The sequence below is a fragment of the Ylistrum balloti genome, unplaced genomic scaffold (genome assembly GCF_031769215.1).
Source record: "Ylistrum balloti isolate Yb309-2 unplaced genomic scaffold, AGI_CSIRO_Ybal_v1 Utg370780, whole genome shotgun sequence".
NCBI classification, from domain to species: domain Eukaryota; kingdom Metazoa; phylum Mollusca; class Bivalvia; order Pectinida; family Pectinidae; genus Ylistrum; species Ylistrum balloti.
In genome coordinates, this window is record NW_026782456.1 from 846,114 (window position 1) to 867,179 (window position 21,066).

Below are 21,066 nucleotides of genomic sequence, written 5' to 3' on the forward strand. Positions count from 1 at the left end.
ATGCCAAACACGATCAAAAGCTTTTGATATGTCACAAAAGACTATACATGTATGTTTTTTTCTTCAAGAGATAAACAAATATTATGATACATTTTAATAAGCTGAAAGACTGTAGAATGGCCAGGTAAAAAAACCTTATTGCTATTTATAGAACAAGGAATTTTCAATAAAATAATTGTGGATATGTTTGAATATGACACGTTCAAAAACCTTGCCAACGGTGGAAAGGAGAGATATTGGACGATAATTTGATGGAGAATGTCTATCACTCTTTTTGAAAAGTGGCATAACTTAAGCTAATTTCCATAATTTAGGATAAATACATGCAGACAATGACATATTAAATAATAACTCAAGAGGTTTACAAACTGTATTACAGACATTCTTTAACATATGATGACTGATTTCATCATGGCCCGAGGCTTTGCCAAGTTTCAATATTTCTAAGACATCTTTAATTTCGGTATAGTTCACTATGATAGAATTAAACTTTTTATTAATTTTTGGGGCTATGATGGGATCTGGGACATTATCCTCATCAATACGACTTATACTACAAAAATAATCATTAAGTATAACAGCTTTATTCTTATCACTCATAATTATTTCATCCGTCATTGGATCTATAAGAGCTGGAATTGTATCAGATGAACCACTAGATTTCATTAGACGTTTAATTAATCTCCAATATGCTTTTGGGTCGGACGAAGAATAGTTATTTATTAGCCCATGGACATTTTCATAAAATATTTGTCTGTAGTACTTCTTCATATTGTTGACTTTATTTCTCTGAGTTTTAAACTGATTGATATCATGTTGTGTTTTTGTCTTTCTAGCTGTTTGATGTAAATTATCTCTTATTCGCATATTTTTTCTCAATTCTGTTGTCATCCATGGCTTATCATTTGGTCTGATTACTACAACTTTCGAAGGTATTGATAATTCTGCAAATTTCATAAAAACATTAGTAAAGGTTTCACAAGCAATATCGACTAATTGAGAATTTGTAAATGCTTCACTCCAGTCAAATTGATTTATAAGATCATAGAATTTACCAAAATCTGCTCGTTTATACAACCAAACTTTACGTTTGTAAACTGATTTAAAAGAAAATGGAAGTTTAACACTAACCGTACAACCATCATGATCACTGATTGACCTTTCAATATCTATAACATATGAGTCTATACAGGAAAGAGATTCACTTAAAAGAACTGGATTAAGTAAACTTGATCTAGTATGACCTACACGAGTGGGTTCTAATATAACATTTGACAAACTGAGGGAATTCATTATATCAACAAAAACATGCGTTGGTGCAACAGTTAATAAATCTACATTGAAATCCCCTGTAATAATAACATTTGGTGACATGTCAAACGCACTATGAATAGCTGATCTGAAATTGTCCCAAAATGGTAAAACAGAATTTTCAGATCTATAAATGGTGCCAACTATATAAGTGAAGTTACGAAAAGTGATTTGTAGCCAGATGGTTTCATCGCTATTATATTCAAGGTCTGTTAATCTAGTTTCTTTTAGTAAATCATTTACGTAAACAATAACGCCCCACTAGCAAAATTTCTATCGCTTCTAAAAGGAGAATGAAATCCCGGTATAAGTAGGTCATCTATGGAAACATTATCGTCCAAGTGACTTTCAGTAAAACATAAATCATCAAATTCACCAGCAAAATCTTCAATAAAATTCGATTCGATTCAATATCCATGCACAGCAATATCAAAAACCTCAGTATGATAAAGAAATGGAAATTCCTAACACAGGAAACGATAACGATAGTAACTAAATTGCTTGATTTCATCAATCTGTGATAATTCATCTTAAAGTGGGATGCATAAAACATGTATTCAAGATAGGATAACAATTTGAATTGTTATCACACAATACAAACTTCAGAATTAAAACAAAGGACTATATTGTTTTGTTTTACCAATGCTTGCATACATGCAAAGTATGCGAATAGTATGCATGAATTTACAGCGGTTTTGAACAAGTCAAGAAATGAGTCATACTTATCAATGAAATGCAATTTCTTACTAAAAGCAAGTGACTTACAATAAAATGTACCCATGGCACACCTCCATGTATCAATACAACAACCCATCATGGAGGGTAAAAGGCATAATATCTATGAAAACGTGTGGCAAGGTGGCCAGGGGTAACAATATGTTCATAAAGGTATGACGTCATCTGAAGATATAGAATTAATGGAAGATAGCAAAGGAGACAAGGATGGGATAAAAGTGATAGGTAAAAGAAGATAAGAAGGCAAATTGGAGGTAAGGAGAACTGCATTTTGAACTATTGTGGTTTTGAGGGGGAACCTTTCGACAGAAAGATGAAATACAAGAAAAAAAACACGATGATAGACAAAAGAATACAAAGAATATAGTTGTCTGTTTGGAACACAAAAATATTGTAGCAACAATATTATTAATGACCAGCATGAACAAGGATGTATTTACTTAAACAATACTTCATTGGAGAAAAAGATTAATTCAACTTGAATAATGATAAAAATAATGCAAGGCATAAATAAATGATAAAGTAAAATTAAAGAAAGAAAGCTACACGACATAATGACATATAAAAATGTTTACCTATATACTATAATGCAATTTTGGAATGCCTTCCGTTCATCTTGAACATAAATGTAAATAAGTATAAGTCAATATAACAGTGAATCATAAACTTGTAAACTTGTAATGACGTGGAGATTGGAAAACGTCAGTACTCAAAAATAAAAGTGAAACAAAAATATATATAATAATAATATGAGTAACCCGACTTCATAACCTACGATCAACATACATCATAATTATACAAACAGCCAATAAATAACACAATACGACTCATGGAAAACTTAATGACTCGATTCAACACGGAATCACACGACGCAGATAAAAAAATTTTCTTTTCTTTTTTTTTTTAACTGTAAATCATGTGACGCGTACTTGTATTTAGAAAAAAAAATATCATATACCATCATACGCTATTGTAACATGGACACATGACGCGGAAAATAGAAAACATTATTACTCGACATACATGTTAACTATAAGCGTATGACGTGTGTATTATTATAGCATACACTATTATAACTTGGGCGCTTTTATAACGTAATCACACGGCACTGAAATCAGGAAACTGTAACAAGCTGTATGATAACGTGCTAATTAGTAACATTAATTCATCATCATACACTTTTATAACTCGGACGCAGTAATAAAAGAGACACACGACGCGAAACTTTTATGATACGACATTTGCTGAAATGATTGTAAAGTGTAAGACTCGGATCTTAGAACACGTCATTACAACATACGCTGTAATAACTGTAACTATAAATCATACGAGATATCTTTGAGAAAACTATATTAAATTGAGGAAAAAAACAAAAACAAAAAAACAAAAAAAAAACAAAAAAAACTTATGACACTTTGGTTTTTCTACATTCAGCTTTTACTATTAACTGAATAAGTATACACGGAGCGTCGAGATCTGTCAAAATCATAAAGACTTAAAATTCAGTGTCATGTGAGATAAACTACTCCACAACTATGTTGATAATTATTTCGTGTCACAAAACCATTGAGCTCACGGCGAGACGTCTAGCGGAAATAACTGTATATTATTACCAAAACGCGGGTAGCACATTTTTAGAAATTAAACGTGTCTTACGTATAACGTAGTCATTTCACATTGTATTAACCGGATAAGTATACACGGAGCGTCAAAAACCATCATACTTGTAATAAACACAAGGTAGTACTACAGAAAATCTTTGGTGAAAAAAACTAAACAAAACATTACTACATAAGTTTGACAGACAACAAGACGTAAACCGTAAATCATTTACAACTCGGAAAAGTGTTCAAAGGTGATATATATGTAAGTACATATACATATATTTAACGACAGATTTCTATATATTAGTAATTAGAAAGGAGAAAAAAATCATATCGTAAGAAGCATGGCCTTTTGGGGAAAACTGTGAAACGACCACTTTTTTTCTTTATAAAACACTGATCACTGTATTGGTCAAGAAAATTCATGGTAAGACGTTACATGTATTTAGATTGAGGATGAAATTACTATGAATATGATATCCGTACACAATACATGTAAAATGGAGGCAACACAGATGGTTGATTATTAAAACTGGACAGGGGGCATCTGATTTGTCTATATGATTAGGTAAGAATTTTTCAGTAAAGACTTGGAGTTTAAATTCAACAATGAGTATATACCCAGCCAGTTACTGAATTTTGCACTGACACACACAACTCGGCCACCAGAAAAGAAGACAGTTCATGGGTCGTGGCAGCCAGTGATAATGCGGCAGGCCAGACTCCAGCCACCGGATAGGTTATCAGTGATATTATTTGACAAAATGAAGTATTAAGACTCTTAAAAGTATGTATATACATGCATAACGCCCCAGTCAAGCATAATAAGTTAGATACAATAGATTTTTTTTCGAAAACGAGAAATGCACAAATTTGGATTTTTTTTTTCAGAATAATGCTTTATTCATTACAGCTATTAAGTGGTGAAAATTTGACAGGCAAATAAATCGAGACAGGCGGAAAGGCTTGTAATGTTTAGGTTCATAAAAAAGTTTGTCTACTAAAGTTTTTTCATATACAAGTGTATATTTCACGTGTAGACTGACTTAACGAGTTACACGGTCTCTGGGGGTATAGTTGAAGTCAGGCACCAGACTTTGTATGTCAACAAGACAGGAAGCTAGAACTTTAGGGGAATTGTGTTCCTTTCTGGCAATGATACGGCCGTCCCTTGTGCGGAACGAATGCCTTTTGTTCATGTGGCGCAACTTATTGAGTTCATTGACAATGGTTTGTCGTTTTTTTATATTTTTGTCAGTGCTTCCACAATCAGCGTGCGATTCGCGTTGCCCTTGAGGTGATGATTAGCTTCGAAAACTCGTTGACGATCATAATATCTGACGAAACGCACAATGACATTCACCTTATCGTCTTTGATCTGGCCCAGAATATGGCATTTAGAGATCGCGTTCACTGGAAGCTGTATTTTGAGCGATTTTTCACAAATTAACATAACAGCTCTAAGGGCGTCAAACGATTGACTGTTATCACCATGGGGTACCGGGACATTGAGGAATTTTAGACAGTTGCGACGCGAGTACTGCTCTTGCTCTTCGAGACTGTTTTCAAGGTCGTTTTTGTCTTTCTCAAACTGCTGAATCTTCTCGTTCAGCGCCTTAATTGTGGATTCTTGCATCGATACCTTGTGGACGAGTTCACTGACTTGGTTTTGTGTAACTTGTACCCCAGATTCAGAAATAACATCTTTAATCAAAGTACCATCACTGATCAGCGAGGTTACTCGATTTTCAATTATTGGTTTGAGTTCATCAATTATGGTTTTTTGAATAATAGACGCCACCATGTTTGCTAAGGGCTCAATCAAAATTTGAATCATGTGGTTGATGAACTGTGTAGAGGAAGCAGTCTGATATATTGAGTCAGTTATTGATGACGCAATGGAACTTGATTGGCTTACATTTGGGCTCGATTTGAAGAATGCTTTTTTGGAACTGACCGGACAGATGGATCAGGAGATATTTCTTCAAGTAACCGTTTCCTGGCTTCAGCGTCAAGAATCGGTGATGAATACATCACTGCTTGTTCACGTGAAATCGAATTTGAGTTATCAGAGGTAATTAGGTTTAAAATTGATAGCTGTGTATGTTATGGCCGAGTACCAGTTACCTGGTCACGGCTGATTTCATTTACCTGTGCGATCGGAATGTCTGGAATGGTGTCCATGCCAGGTTTACCTTTGTCCCCATAACTGAAGATTTCACAAACTAAATCCTTAATACGGACAAACCACAATCTTCAGCAGCACCTTCACATATCAATTGTCCAAACAGAAACTGTTCCAATTGTACACAAAATTATAATTAGGGGAAAATATGGACCCCGATCGAAACACGTCCTACGCCATCAGAGACATGCGCACTATTGAATAGTATATAAGATTACTGATGATGGATCCAAAACGACATCACCAGAATTTACTCATAATAACTTAAAATGGAAATTGGTCAATGTTTACATATCAGTAATGATACTTTTTCAGAATCAATGCAAAACTAATTGTATGCGTTTTTGGGTTCTTTTTTTCACCACAGAAATTAATATTTACATTTACACAGTGACCGCGACATGAAGATCTGAATTTAATATATATATATATAAGATCAATGAAGTAATAGTGACAGTACGGACAAGTGAATTGTTAAATGTTCGAGGCAATCTGTCCCTTTATCAAGACACCGATATTACATAAATTACACCACACACATAGAACATAAAACAAATAAAAAGTTATAAATCTAAATCGAGAGAGCTGGTGTAAATTTAGGTGTCTCGATAATCCCTTCGGCCGATGGACGCCGAAGGGCCTTTATAACGGACGATATATATAACCACACATTCCAAGTTGTTGTATGGAAGATGGTGATTAAAATATCAAATATGTTTTACACTCTAGACACTGAGTGTATATTTGATCGTTATGAAAACAATTGCATGTTACACTCCGAGGAATGTAGTTTACAGTTACATCTCAGCCACATTCTAAATGGGGAATTGTTTGATTAAAATATATGTATGTGTAGTTACAACAAAAAGTAATTTGATAAAATTCACCAGTTAAATGCACAAATATATATATATGTGTGTATATAAATATCATTTGTAATATCTTGCGAATGCGTTGTTCAAAAACAATGAAAATCGGTCAAGCAAATCCATAGGTAACGTTGCAGGTGGTCCTGTATCGAACGTTGCATTATTGTTCTGTTACACACAAAACCAAGTCTCTTCGTAACAGATAAGACTTTACTAGATATTCCAAGAAATCCTTTTCATATGTAAACTTACATATAGTAAAAGCTGGAAATACAAAATAACAGATATTCAAATGACTGAGTACAAAATGGGGATTTCAGTACCCTCAGTACTTGGATTAGACGTGAAAAATTAACCAAAATGTTTCAAATTCAATGTTATACATAAAGACTAACTATACTTGTACTGTCATGACTGACGGACTGCAAGACACCAAATGATAATGAATACCACGGTATTTCTCACAATAATAAGAGCGAAAATTAGAACAACGACGTGTTCTCGTTGTGGAGACAATTAACGTTGGAATCTCAAATTCCACAATTACTCTCCTGTAATTTCATAAAAACAACAAGGTATTTAATACATTACATGATGCAGTAATTTGCAGTAAACTAACCTACGATAGGCCATACAGATGTTTTGAGTTAAACACAAATCTGATTTCGATTGAAATGGGACGGAATGTCCAATACAAATTTTTCGATATAGGATAAACTCCAGGTGAATCCAGACAAATATATGGTCGACATCAAGTATCTATACACTCGTATAAAATCCCAGAATGTTATTATTTCTATCACTTACACTGTGTGGATCTCCGTGAGTGTGAAACTTGGTGAAATGTATAGTACCGTGCTTTCGGTTTACAGTTCTTCCGAAAACCTGCCAAGGGCGATAACTCTAAAAACTATTAACTACCCAGTAGGGCTTATAGGTGTCACAACACTATGCAAATCCTATATAAAGACAGCACAATTATTGTATTGTGTGACAATGTCTTCCGGCGAAAGCACGAAACGGGAAAATCTCGTGCACAGCAGTGTTGTGGACAAGTTACACTGCTCGTCATACCACTAGGTAGTCTTCATACAGGCATATCATTTCCGATAGTTTGATTAATTTCTGATAGCATTAAACAATGGCGCGACTGGTGGAAGTTCAGAGGTGCCAGGTCATGATTATGCAAGGTCAAAGAAAATACTGGTTGCCAGGCATTTCGGTTACCATATTTGCACTATAGAACGTCTTGTTAGACGTATAAGAAAACACTGGACGTGTTGCTGGCAGACCTAGGTGTGGGCGTGACGTCACAACGTCAGCACAGGCTTATTCGTCCCGCGCATTTGAGCAATCGGCACCTTACTGCTACTGAATCTGTCCTTCATACCATAGATACTCATAACCATCCTATCTATTGAAATAATGTAAGGAAACGATTGCGGGCAACATTCGTAAATAATGTTTTTGTGTTTTGTGTTCAATTACTATATGTGGACATTTGTATTTAGCGGGGATATCTTCATCTTCGATGCGAGATCTGATTCATAAATATAATACGGTCATATAAAATCTAAATGAGCTATAATATCGTCAAAATAAGTTTAGCGAAAATGTGAATCCACGTGGAAAATAACTTTCAAATATTCCCATTTTAGCAAGTTTTATCAGACCGCCATATCACAAGGAAAGAAAACGGAAAGTATTTTATAAAAAAAACATCCCTAATTAAAAAGTCTTATCTAAATTATCTGAGTTGTAACTACATTATCTCACATGTCAATATGACGTCACTATTGAACTGTTATTCATGACGTCGCAATTCGCATTTATGCAAAACATATGAAGAAGAAATTAAAAGCGCTTATATCTTACAACTTACCGTGTTTTACAGTCTTTTAACATTTTTTATAATACAGACTGTACACCTATCTATATATGTGTGTGTGTGTGTGTGTGTGTGTGTGTGTGTGTGTGTGTGTGTGTGTGTGTGTGTGTGTGTGTGTGTGTGTGTGTGTGTGTGTGTGTGTGTGTGTGTGTGTGTGTGTGTGTGTGTGTGTGTGTGAGAGAGAGAGAGAGAGAGAGAGAGAGAGAGAGAGAGAGAGAGAGAGAGAGAGAGAGAGAGAGAGCATCTATTATCAAAGTGGAAATAATCATCATATGTTATTCTGTAGTCTCATATTCGTCTTGATGTTATCGATTACACGCAGTCGAAAGGAGACAACTTTTAACTTGGAATATTTTGCAACCAAAGAAGCAATATTGACAACACCACCTAAGACCCATACACTTCCAAAACCATTCAATCCGAATGCAGACAACCCTCTGAAATATGGAATTCGAACAAGACAGGCAAGTATGGCTACACCTGGTAAAACCACCTGTAGCGTGGCAATATTAATTTTGCCTTGGATGGAATTCAGCTCACCTGCAAGTCTTCTCAATAAATCAACAGTCCTTCTGCTTTGGCGCACCTATATTGCTTATAAGATGTAAGAAATGGTCTTTTGTTTTAGAATCGTTTATTGATATGTCAACTATTGAGCTCATTTTTGGGTTTGCCGCAGAAGACTAGAACTATAGCCTTTGGATAGATTACTACGAAATATATGAACAGTACACATAAACACGAACCGTAAATGTTTTCTTTTTACATTACATTACATACTGGATTTCACACTGTTAAATTCCTCTCTATTCATTCAACTACAGCTGATACAGATGCATGTACTATCTTACCGTAATATGAGCAGACTGTTTTGTAGGATAAAATATATCCAGAATTCGCTGTTCAAAATTTGCTTTGATCATAATTCACTTTCCCAACGAAAGATTAATCTTATCGTTAAGATTTTATCATTCTTTAAGAATATCAAAATCATTGTTATCATACTCGCCAAGGGGAATGCATATCAATTACCTATGAAACGCCAAATAGCCCCCCTATTGATTGTCGCATGTGTTTGATAAAACACAGATATTAAAAGAACATTGTTTTTTGTCTCTTAATTAATAGTTATCAAATAGAAGACTAAATAAATAACCAAGACAGTTGATACAGATTATGTTCATATTCATTTTGAGGGATGTAATATTTTATATAGATGGCAAATATAGGTCAATGACTTCAACTGAATCAGCATAAGAATGGAGGAAACTGGGTACAGAAAATTCCTCCCAAAAATAGCTGATGTTAACTAGTAAGTGAGGCATTAATATTAAATTCCAGGAAATAATAAGCAATCTGTTGTCTGAGTGCAAAAAACTGAGCCACTGCAAGGAGTGTAGTTGAAGTCTTGACAGATAGGTTCCTGATGTCCAGGTCACTGCAAAGACACAAAAACAAAAAGCACAGCAGAATTTGAAATGAAAACGGGAGGGGTGGGAGGGATATTTTTCACTAAAACGTCCACTGATCTCTTTGCTGCCTAAGCTTGACCTTGCAAAATGGCGAATGCACGGCTATGACGTAATGAACATCAAGGGAGTTAACTCTACAAATACAAGGGAAATAACTCTAACGACTTTAACTAAAGTTGGAATAGCTGACCCGTAAAGAGTGTGTGGTCTTCATATGATAAATTAAATTATTATAACGAAGTAATTTTTAGTATTTTCTACATGGAACAGCAGACACGTTACAACTAACCTAGTTACATACCACTTCTTATACTATTATAAGCGAGTATACAGAATAAGATAGGGTTGAGCCTCTTTATCTTGAAAGCGTGTAACTCGAATACCCCATTTAATTGACTTAACACATAACATTCGAACTCATTTAAATCGGCTACTCGGTTATCTCGAAGTATGCCATAATCCCGTCGAGTTCGAGATAACGAAGTTCGACTGTACTTTTATTAGCTACTAATGAAACAATACAACACTGTTTTTATAGTGTATAATACTGTTTTATTAAGATTACACAATGTGTTATACTGCTAATGCTGAAAACAAAGGGAGTTTCTAAACAATGGTTTTGTTAGTACATTCTATTATTATCAGTAAGAACACTATAAAATACTATAAAATATAAGAATACTAATGATAGAACTGAATCTATATTTACAACATAAGTATATCTGTATATCAAAACTGTTTTTTTTAGTCTCGTATACAAATCAGTATAATTACCCTGCCATTTTAAAGCGTGCATTCAACTTCTCGTCGTAATTCGAAGTGCTGTAAAATGACGTCAGAGTTATTACTAGTGTGATAATAAATAAAATCCATTGGATAATGTGATAATAATCGTTCCAAGATACTACTTAATTGCTATTTCTTTAACGGGAAGAGTAAAAACCATAACTGAATATAATGTTTTTTAAGTATCCAGAGAGTGAAACATAGGTAAACTATTGTAGTTCGTGTGATTTGTACATAGTGAATACCTGTCATTGTCAGAGTATAACGACTATATTAAAAAACATAATTATGATAGGCGTTAGGTATATTTGTCTTCACGAACTAATCTATTCCGTACCGTTTATTTATTCACATATATGTAATCAATAGCCAAAATATTCATGATTTGAACATATCTCTCCCTCCTTCATTGTACCAGAGACGTATATAACACATGTGTTATATACGTCTCTGATTGTACCTATTGCTCAGGAAATGGAAATACCCACATATCTAAAAATAACCTGTTTCCAAGTATTTTAAACTCGCCCTTTGAATGCGGATGTTAATTATATATACAAGCCATATACACGTATATCAGAGGCACGAAAAGGTATGTAAATCTTAAGAAAGTAAATGATTATTTGCAGACATGCGTTTATAAATCACTATTCTTTTTCATACGTCTTATGGGAGATAAAAACCGCTAAACAATACGTCAGCTGGTAGCACGGGTTTAGATACAACGACAGCCCGTTCTATATTTAGGAAATACTCACCGCAGAACAAACAATATACCGGGTTATTTTCAACACAATAGACCTAGTTAGGATACCTCGTTGCCTTATGACGAGTTATAAGACAGGGAGTTGTTGTCTGAGGATTATCAATTACATATAATACCAAATAAACAACCTCAAAAGTTTTAGTGCACGGTAATTGTAAAGCAAAATCACTGTTAATTGTGTATTCATTTACTACCGGTGTCTGTATGACGCATTTTCGTAACAGCGAATTATGCAGGATTTAAAAATCTATATTCGCTGGTTTCCTTTTTGACTTCTTTAAATATGTTTTTTGTACTTTCCTAGCTAAAGGTCAATATCTGTTGATTTCTTAAAACGAAAATCCAACTAGCGCTTTAGCCATGAAACATTGTTGATTTTTTAATATCCTACATTTGAATTTTAGTTTGTCGTTGTTATGATTGTTGTGAAGTCAATTGCAGCATTGTTACAAAGATGTATTTAAGGTTTTTGGTTAAATTATTCATATTACAAACAGGCAAACGAATTAGCCATGGCTGAACACAGCAGATCACAACGTGTGTATACTGTTAAAACTCTTAAAGACATCTTGCTCAAGGCAAACTCATGGGACTCCATCGAAGACGACTTTATGGGAATATGCAAATGCATTGAAGAGGTAAATAACATTAATCGTTTTAATACTTTTTCTCTCAAGGGTGTAAACAATTTTGTTCATATCCGACCATCTTTTCATTGAATTTTATTTTGATTTAAGCTGAAACGTTGGCTTTTTCCTATTCTTTTTTCTGGCCTCTACAATATTTATTAATATTGTTAATGGTAATACACATGTATTATCTATACTGTATACTGTCAAATACATCTTTACAATAGGACAAAAAGCCATTGGTAACTCTGAACTTGATAACAGTAAAATGAACTGAATTAAAAAAAAAAACATTACATTAACTATTTCATTATAACGCAAATTAAGCATTCGAATGGAAAACAAGATACTAACGTTAAAAATGTATAAATGAAAATATGTGATAACATCCTATTCTTAAAAAAACTGTTTGCGGAACTGGAACGTGTATTTAAAATTTTTGTTATGATAAATGATTCTGATAATGATAATTTTATAATTTATATGACAACAAATTAGCTAATTGATTATTGTAATAGTTATTATGTTTTCTTCACAAAGAGCCTGAAAGAACAGAAGAGTTTAGAAAAGATTAAACCAATTTTCAAAAAACTTGAGAAATCGTGGAAAAAAGTATTATCATATGAAGAATACAAGCAAACCAAGACAAACTTATGCAATGTAAGTACCTCAATCATAATCCTCTTTAATTGTTTTATGTACATACCATACGTACACACTTGATTGTAAATAAACTGTAATTAGATTTAATGGCTTAGATAATCAGACCAAATCCCATAATATGCAAACATGAAGTTATAAACTGTTGGTTTTTGCAAGAGTTTGACCATACAAGTTCTGTGTCATGTGTAATTATTCGCACCAACATGCAACCAAAATTTCCTTTATCCTTTCTTTGGTAAAACATTATATATGTGTTATTTAAAAATGAAAGAATAAAGATGTTTTCATTTTGCAGCCAAGTTATTTATCGAAGTATCAACAAACACAATTGGATGCTCTTGAAGATGTAGGATATAACAGAACGACAAGGAATTCCAATTCATCCATGAGTGCTCCAACAACACCAGACAAAACATCGGCGAAAACGACAGCAAATCAGGAATCCGTGTCAATGTTAGATTGTATTATGAAATCCATATTTTAAATTATTCTTTCTCCTTAATTAAAATTAATGCGGGTATGGTCTTATCTGTAACACTTTAAAATTATCCCTGCTATTAGATATATGTCTATTTTCAATGAAGCTTTATATCAGTCCTAGCCACACTTGTATAAAATATCTCAATTTAAGATTTCCTCAAGCCCAGATTTTCCTCAGCTAATATCTCCTTGAAAATATCTTGTATGAAAATTCCTCAAGGAATTTCAGGACATCCTAGCCGATGCCTTCCTCCTGTTCCTTAAGAAAATTTTATACAAGCCGTTTTCGAGGAGATATCAGCTGAGGAAAATTTCGACTTGAGGAAATCTCAAGTTGAGATGTTTTATACAAGTGGGGCCTGATATTATATTCATTATACATAGAAGGTTTTATATAGATAGCAAAATTTATTATTCAACTTCAAATCTAATAGCAGATAGTAGAACATGTAATAAAAAGATATAGAATGTAATTAACAAAATTAGATAACATAATTAATTGCTATATTCATAACTTGGCTCTATTCTAAACTGTGCGTTCATTTCATCGATATGTAATGAAATAATTTGTTTCTTTTTCTTACCAACACAGGGTTGCCGATATGATTGAACGACTAACAAATGAGCTTCAAGTGTGAGTAATTCTAAATTTGAGATTGTATTTTATTCTAACAAGAAATAATTTACCTTTTATAAATGTAAAAACTCACAAAAATACGATAATCTTCAGTAATTCATATATATATATCTTATGTAATACAAGGTATGCAGATAGATGAAGAGAGTTTTCTGATTGTTACTGATTGAAATATATGTGAATTGTCTTATTGTAAATAAATCCTACGAACCTCTACAGGACGTAATTTGTGTTTAATATTTCTGAATTATATTATTTTGCCATTTTACAGGGAAAAGGAAAAGTTAGCTCTTTTGGAAAAAGAACACAGGCATGTTATTGAATTTTGAAATTGTATGATTTCATGTTATTTGAAAACATATTCATCACTTAAATCATGATGTATATTATATGTAAATTCTTGATACTGTCTAATTAATTCAGAAAAAATCTTGTACACAATTAGAAAAAAAACTGCGATTGAATTTAGCTTATTTTCCCCTTAAATACAATGTACTTTTACAAAATATATATATATATATCAACACCAATAACGGTTAAAAGTAGATCAATCATTTTGAATTTAAACCTTATTACAAATAACGAAGCCAAAAATGATATTCTGTAACAGTTCAGAGCCTTTGCTTTGTAATGTTAGATTGTAACCTTGTAATCACTCCAAACGTTTTCTTCATCAAACCATTTGCACCTATATATGGAGATTAGCCTTCCACTGTAGTCGTTACTTAATCAGAGTACGGATATTGAATATTTGTTATCAACAACTGGGAAAGGAAAGAAAACTAAGGTAAAAGGCAATGGTGATAATGTTCCTGTCAGTTGTCTGGCTACCTATGCCATACCATGTTTAAAGCGATGTGTGGCTAGCATAGAGTGAGTATTCATAAGCAGATGTTTGTCTTTCATATAAACAGAAGATAATATCTTGTTTATCAATTCAAAATTAAATTTTATGAAAAGAATTACCCGGCGAAAAATATTTTTTCGCTAAATCTAGAGCTGAGCTGATAATGTACAAACACTCAATTTTAAACACAGAGCACTAAAAGACCACACCAAGGAGATGGAAAGGGAGACAACCGTACTTACCAGTCATGCGCTACAACTTCGAAATAAGGTGTTACCACTATCCGAAATGATTGATACCTTCCAAACCCAATGGCAAAAATTTCAGCAAGTGCCACATAAGAGGAAAAAGAAAAAGAAGGGAAAGAGAAATATACCAGTTTCTCTACCTGAAGTGTGTCAGTTCAACGACGAAATGACAGCATCTGAAGTTATCACATGCACAGGACAGACACTGATTGAAATGAAAACTATTTTTGCGTAAGTTTCCTAGTTTCAATATCAGAAAATTATTATTTATAGGTCGGAACTATCACAATTTGATCATAATGTCAAAAAAGTTAGTAATAAATTATTATAATTAATACATCTACAGGTATTACGTTATCTCGTGAATGTTGATGAGATGAAAATTTATGTAGGTACATTTTTACTGCTTGTAGAAAACTACAAGAAGTGATGGGATGTCTTAATGCCATGCGCGACATAGAGTCATGGATTTCCACATCAGTTGATGATGTCAAATCTAGAAATGAAATTCTATCTCAATCTGCATCGTCAGTTACCGACGAAAGCTCATTGTTAAGAATCCCTGCCAAAATCAGAATACACATGGAGGGGTTTTTTAAGGACTACGTAGGGTAAGTGTGATCTTTTATGACATATAAATGTGTTTTGTTCTTTTATGTACATGGCAAACGGTATCACATTGTCAATATGATAAATAATAAACGTGGCAGGTCATAAATGGGATGTTTGTGTTTAGGCTGCACGGTAAAAATATTATTATTTGTCATACGTCTCAGTTGTTCTTATATAAATAATATATTACCATTTACTATCAAATGTGGTTTACATCATATTCCATACTTAAATTAACCTTCTCTTGTAATTTTTGGATCGGAAAACAAAAATAATGAAATAAATTCACGGCAGAGTAAGTAATACCATCAATTTATCGTAAATTCCAACACATAAGTATTGTAAATGATATAGATATTTTTGAATGCTATTAAATCAAGCTTAGTGGCTGTACCATGTATCTTTTTACTGAACAGTACGAGGAATTTCTTTAACATCCGATGTAATGAGATGTTTTTATGTTTTTTTTTTATCAATTTCTTACTCAGTCAGTGCAATGAGGTTTCTACACTGAAAGATGACATTCAGCATATAAAAAATGAAAAGTTGGAGCTTGAAGTCAGAATCCAAGAAATAGAAAAAGACCATGACAAGTATGTACAACCTTTATAAACATTTCATATTTCCCATCACATTACGGGTGTCATTAGAATTCAAACATTACAACACTTCATAACATTTTGATTTGTTGTTGTTGTTGTAATTATCCAATCGCCATAGACAAGACGTTTAATCCAAATCTGTCTTTCAGATTCGAGACAAAAATGATTTCAAAAAATACAGATATCAAACATTGTATACCAGGCAGAGACAAGGAAATTGAGGACCTGAAACATCAGAATGACCAGCTACTGCACAGGTATTCATACATTGGTGTCGACATCAAAATTTTTTTATGAATCTCCATATCAAAATGTAAATAAGTTAACTATTTTCTTAATGCTCATGTGGCTCTTTGGCAGTGCTCCAGATAACTTTTTGACATGTGGGGTTTTCACTCCTACCTTTATAAATTGAGGGGTTTTTTCACCCCTGCCTTCATCAAGTGTATGGGTTTTTCCATATTAGGGTAACACTGAACTTGTAAACATTTTTGACAGCGCCATATTTGCTATGCGACTGGTTTATAATCACGATCAAGAAAGCGCTTGTTACGAGTTTCGTTTACTTGATAAGTGTCTGTTTGACTTAGATTATTGAGTTTTCTAACTATGTACTATTGGAGCCGGACATTGACGCAGAGTCCGGATTTCGCACGGGTTAATGACGCAAATCTTATTTTTTTCCTAGCGTGAAATTAGAAATATTGTGCGTGAAAACGCATTCACGCAGGCTATCTGGAGCACTGCTTTGGAATATTTGGGTTACATTACTTATTGAAGGACTTAATACACTTACCACTAGACCTGTATTTCCCTAATGGAGAACAATTTACTTTTGAAATATCATTTAAGTATGGACAAATTTATATACGAATGAAAACTAATATCTTTTTGTAGACAAGAAGAAGGAAGATCGGCTTTATTGCAACTCAAAAGAAACATGGAAGATGTTGCCGCTCAAAGTCAAGAGAAGGACAATCTGCTTCAAACGTAAATGGTTTTAAGGTTTTTGATCTTTGGTAAAATAACGTTTTTTGTGGCTTATGTTTCATGATTTTTCATGAGACTTTGGATTGCTTTGATAAATATTACTCAGTATTAGACTAATTAAAAACCAACGACTATAAATGATTTTAAAGTTTGTGTCTGTCCATAAACTCTATGAACGATGTATTATATACATGACAAATTATTATTCCATGTCCTTATCTATTTCGATACACACTAAAGAAGATGAATGCATTATCTGTGATTACATGATACCAGGATCTGACATGTATGATGTTCTAAACCACATGACAATTTTAATGTTTTGTCACGCAAGGAACTATATTGTTTACTGAGGATTAACGCAATTCTACATCTAATAATGCTATCACTGGTCAAAGTTAATGAATTTAGTTTCAAAAATCACTTACGAATGAATTCAACTTTGGATCTTCTCACAAGATGGTCGATTATTCAGGCAGATAAAAAGACATTTCACGTCACAATTCGGTACTCATTGTAATGTCACGATGCAATTTGTAAGTGTTTGACCTTATTTCTTTATCTAAACATGATGCAACATCAGACTGTACTACACATGTGTAACTCGTAAATATGATATAATGATATTCGCCACATACCTACGCAATCATGTGATGCATAAAGGATATTTAACAGTGTCTTCCTAGTAACAAATATATTTCCTGAGTGCATCAAGTATTTTGGTATCTGTCACACGTGTTAGTACGAATAAACATACCATTTCTATTAGTCACACAAGTGCAATCTATTTCGGAATGAACCATTGAATGTTCTATTTATTGTGTATTTTTAACATATTATTTGATTGGTAATCTCTGGATGTCATTAAAAGTGCTATTCATAACTAGTTAGAATAACAGAGTGTCATTTTAAAGAAAAATAATGATCATTACAATAATATTTGAAAATGTGATAAAATTCTTTCCTGTTACCAATGTATCTACGTGTGATCACTTCTGACAGTCAGAGCTGTTCTAGAGATATTTTTGGGAGACCGAACCTGATTTGTAATGGTGTGTCGGATTTATTACATTATTTACAACCCTACCGTAACTAGTTAATTGTTGTATTGTTTTCTGGGATCGAATTATTTGATATTTCTTGTGTTAAAATATTCTGCGTGGTCCTCAGTGATCTGGATAATGGTAGACAACTCTTGTTTTTTTCATGAAAAGCAAATGCTTTCTGAATAAAGATCTTGACACATACAGTGATCTGAACAATTCGAATGCGAAGAAATTATTCCTGTCTCTTCTATTAACTATTTATAACTAATTATGATTATCAAAATGAAAAATGTGGCAATGAACATGTTTAATGCGAATATATCACACAGATGCAAAATGGAATTGTCATCAAAAGTGGTGGAAATCGGAACACTTGAGAAACGGTTATCAGCTAAAGACACTCAAATTGAAGACTTGAAAGAGCAGACTGGCAAACTGCTTAATAGGTACAATTGAAGAAATTGTTGTATGATTGATATTATCATTTTGATATTGTTGAGCCAAATTGTTAAACCTTGTTGACGACTGAGAAAAAAATTCAATGTGGTTGGAAGATTGGCAACACTCTAACTAGAGAAGCGTACATGCTCCATAATTTAATCAATTTCGTAATTCTTTTATAACAGATAACTATAGCACAACGTCATTATGTAATAACAATACAACTATTTTAAGGATAAGCAAACAGGCCGAAGTGAAATTAAAAGATGGTAACCATGCCATCACTGACCTCAGCGATCCCAATCGACCGATAAATCTGGCGGAGAAGTTCAGTGAACTGTATGACAATGAATGGACAGAAGCATTTGAAGAGGTGACGGAAACCAAACGCAAGGAAATGAAATTGACAGACAAGGAAGCCATCGGTTTACTGCTGCAAATACTCTGTGTATGTCCTTTTATCAAGTAAATATAAAGAAGTTAAATTAATCAAAATCTTGACAGTTTATAGTATCCCTGAATAATACTGGTGTTTGCTCCATTGAATATATTGCAACTCCGTTGATATCGTTTTCATGATCTACAGGATACAGACGAGTACTGTAGGAGGCAAACTGAGACACAGTGGTGTGAAATATTAGAGGCAGTGAGTCAGCAATCACATGATGTATGTAACAATTATTAACATTGATGTTTTATTTAATTTTATATCAGCTTTTAATGATTTTAAATGATTGTTGAAAAATATTTAAATTTTGCTTTCAGCAATCACCACAGATCCCTCAAATTTACGTCAAAGATTTAGGAAATGTGAGAAATAATTTTAAATGATTTTAAATGATTGATTAAAAATATTTAAATTTTGCTTTCAGCAATCACCACAGATCCCTCAAATTTACGTCAAAGATTTAAGAAATGTGAGAAAAATGACAAGTTCCCTGTCAGCAGAAGGTGTCATCAAGGTATCAATGTTGTGTATAATAAGAGTATTAAACCGTTTGAAGTTAAGTACGTTTAATAATTAATGTAGAATTAAACGCATTAACTTTTTTTCATATAATTAAAATTGTATGAGCTACGTTATGACCTTTTTTTTACAGAAGTTTTTTGCTTCTGAATTCACCTGTACAAACCCGAAGCTCGCGGAAGTAGGTAAAAACCTAGAAATATATATCCGGAGATGTCTAGAAATATGTTGGTTGATGTCAGCACAGAACCCTCCGCTCTTCCTCTACAAAGACGTGGCATCGAACGACCAATTCAATGACGACTACTTCAAGTTCTACACTTGTGCAGGGAGGACTGTGGATTTTCTTGTCTGGCCAGCTCTCTTAAATTATGAGAATGGGGACTTGCTTCGCAAAGGTGTTTGTCAGGGACTGAAAAAATGATCGAAAGCAAGCATTTGTTCCTTGTCCGTCCAGTTTGGTTGCCCTCTACAAGAATTGAAAGCAAGGAACACCAGTAGTATTATACAAAGCGTAATTCTAAATGCTGACAATGAACCTAATGTCATTTAGTTTCATCTTTAACAACGAAAATGTAAAAAATAAACTGCTTCCTAAATATATCATACAACCATTCTAAAATAGGTCAAATATAAATTTGTATAGTCAAGAGACCATTTCCTGTTTTTTAAACATTGTATCACAAAATACTATTTGTGCCATTTATAGATCACTTTAAGACTTCATTATTGTTTTGTCAGATGGTTTATCGTTCTGTGATATAAAAAGAGACACTTGAATTTCCCAACCAAATCTTTTTGTTAAAAACCAATTGATCGTGTTCCAGTCATATTACTTTTTCACTAATGATGGAGCGATGAATAGGTTTCATAACGCCTTATACTTTGCTGCTTTTTTTTTATCTAGAAGAGAAACAATCAAACACATGTATTTTGCAATGGATAGTGTAATTATCAAGTGTAATAGTTTGACTGGTCAGCACTCAAACCTTGTGCTGACCAGTAAAACTATTACACACGATTTCAGATATCCCTGTGAAAGGAACAGACTCTTGTACGGTGTTATCATCTGAACTTAGCTGGGTAGTTCTTGCGTTGGTAACATGAACCAAAGGTTGAGGTTATTCTTCTTCATATCCGGTTGTGTGAGGAGTTGGGGTGGGGGTGATTTTTCTCTAATCTGGACCTATTATGTACGTAACTATGTCGATATTTGTAGATCTGTAAGTTTGATGCTTTTCATGACTTCATTGAAGTGTTGCCTTAATTTCATGCATTAAAAGTAATC

The 21,066-nt window shown here is 33.3% G+C and overlaps 1 protein-coding gene across 1 annotated transcript; it reads left to right on the forward strand.

Moving 5' to 3' along the window:
• Positions 1-5,548: 5,548 nt before the first annotated feature.
• On the forward strand, positions 5,549-20,425 carry LOC132558322 (uncharacterized). The gene is given in 18 exon segments (XM_060222869.1): positions 5,549-5,724; positions 8,879-9,056; positions 12,114-12,254; positions 12,786-12,905; positions 13,204-13,361; positions 13,981-14,022; positions 14,297-14,339; positions 14,726-14,898; positions 15,064-15,351; positions 15,534-15,731; positions 16,221-16,325; positions 16,484-16,591; positions 17,232-17,324; positions 18,700-18,816; positions 19,046-19,259; positions 19,398-19,478; positions 19,684-19,773; positions 19,912-20,425. Coding segments are annotated over 18 exon segments (2,616 nt in total). The 3' UTR covers positions 20,203-20,425.
• The last annotated feature ends 641 nt before the right edge of the window (positions 20,426-21,066 follow it).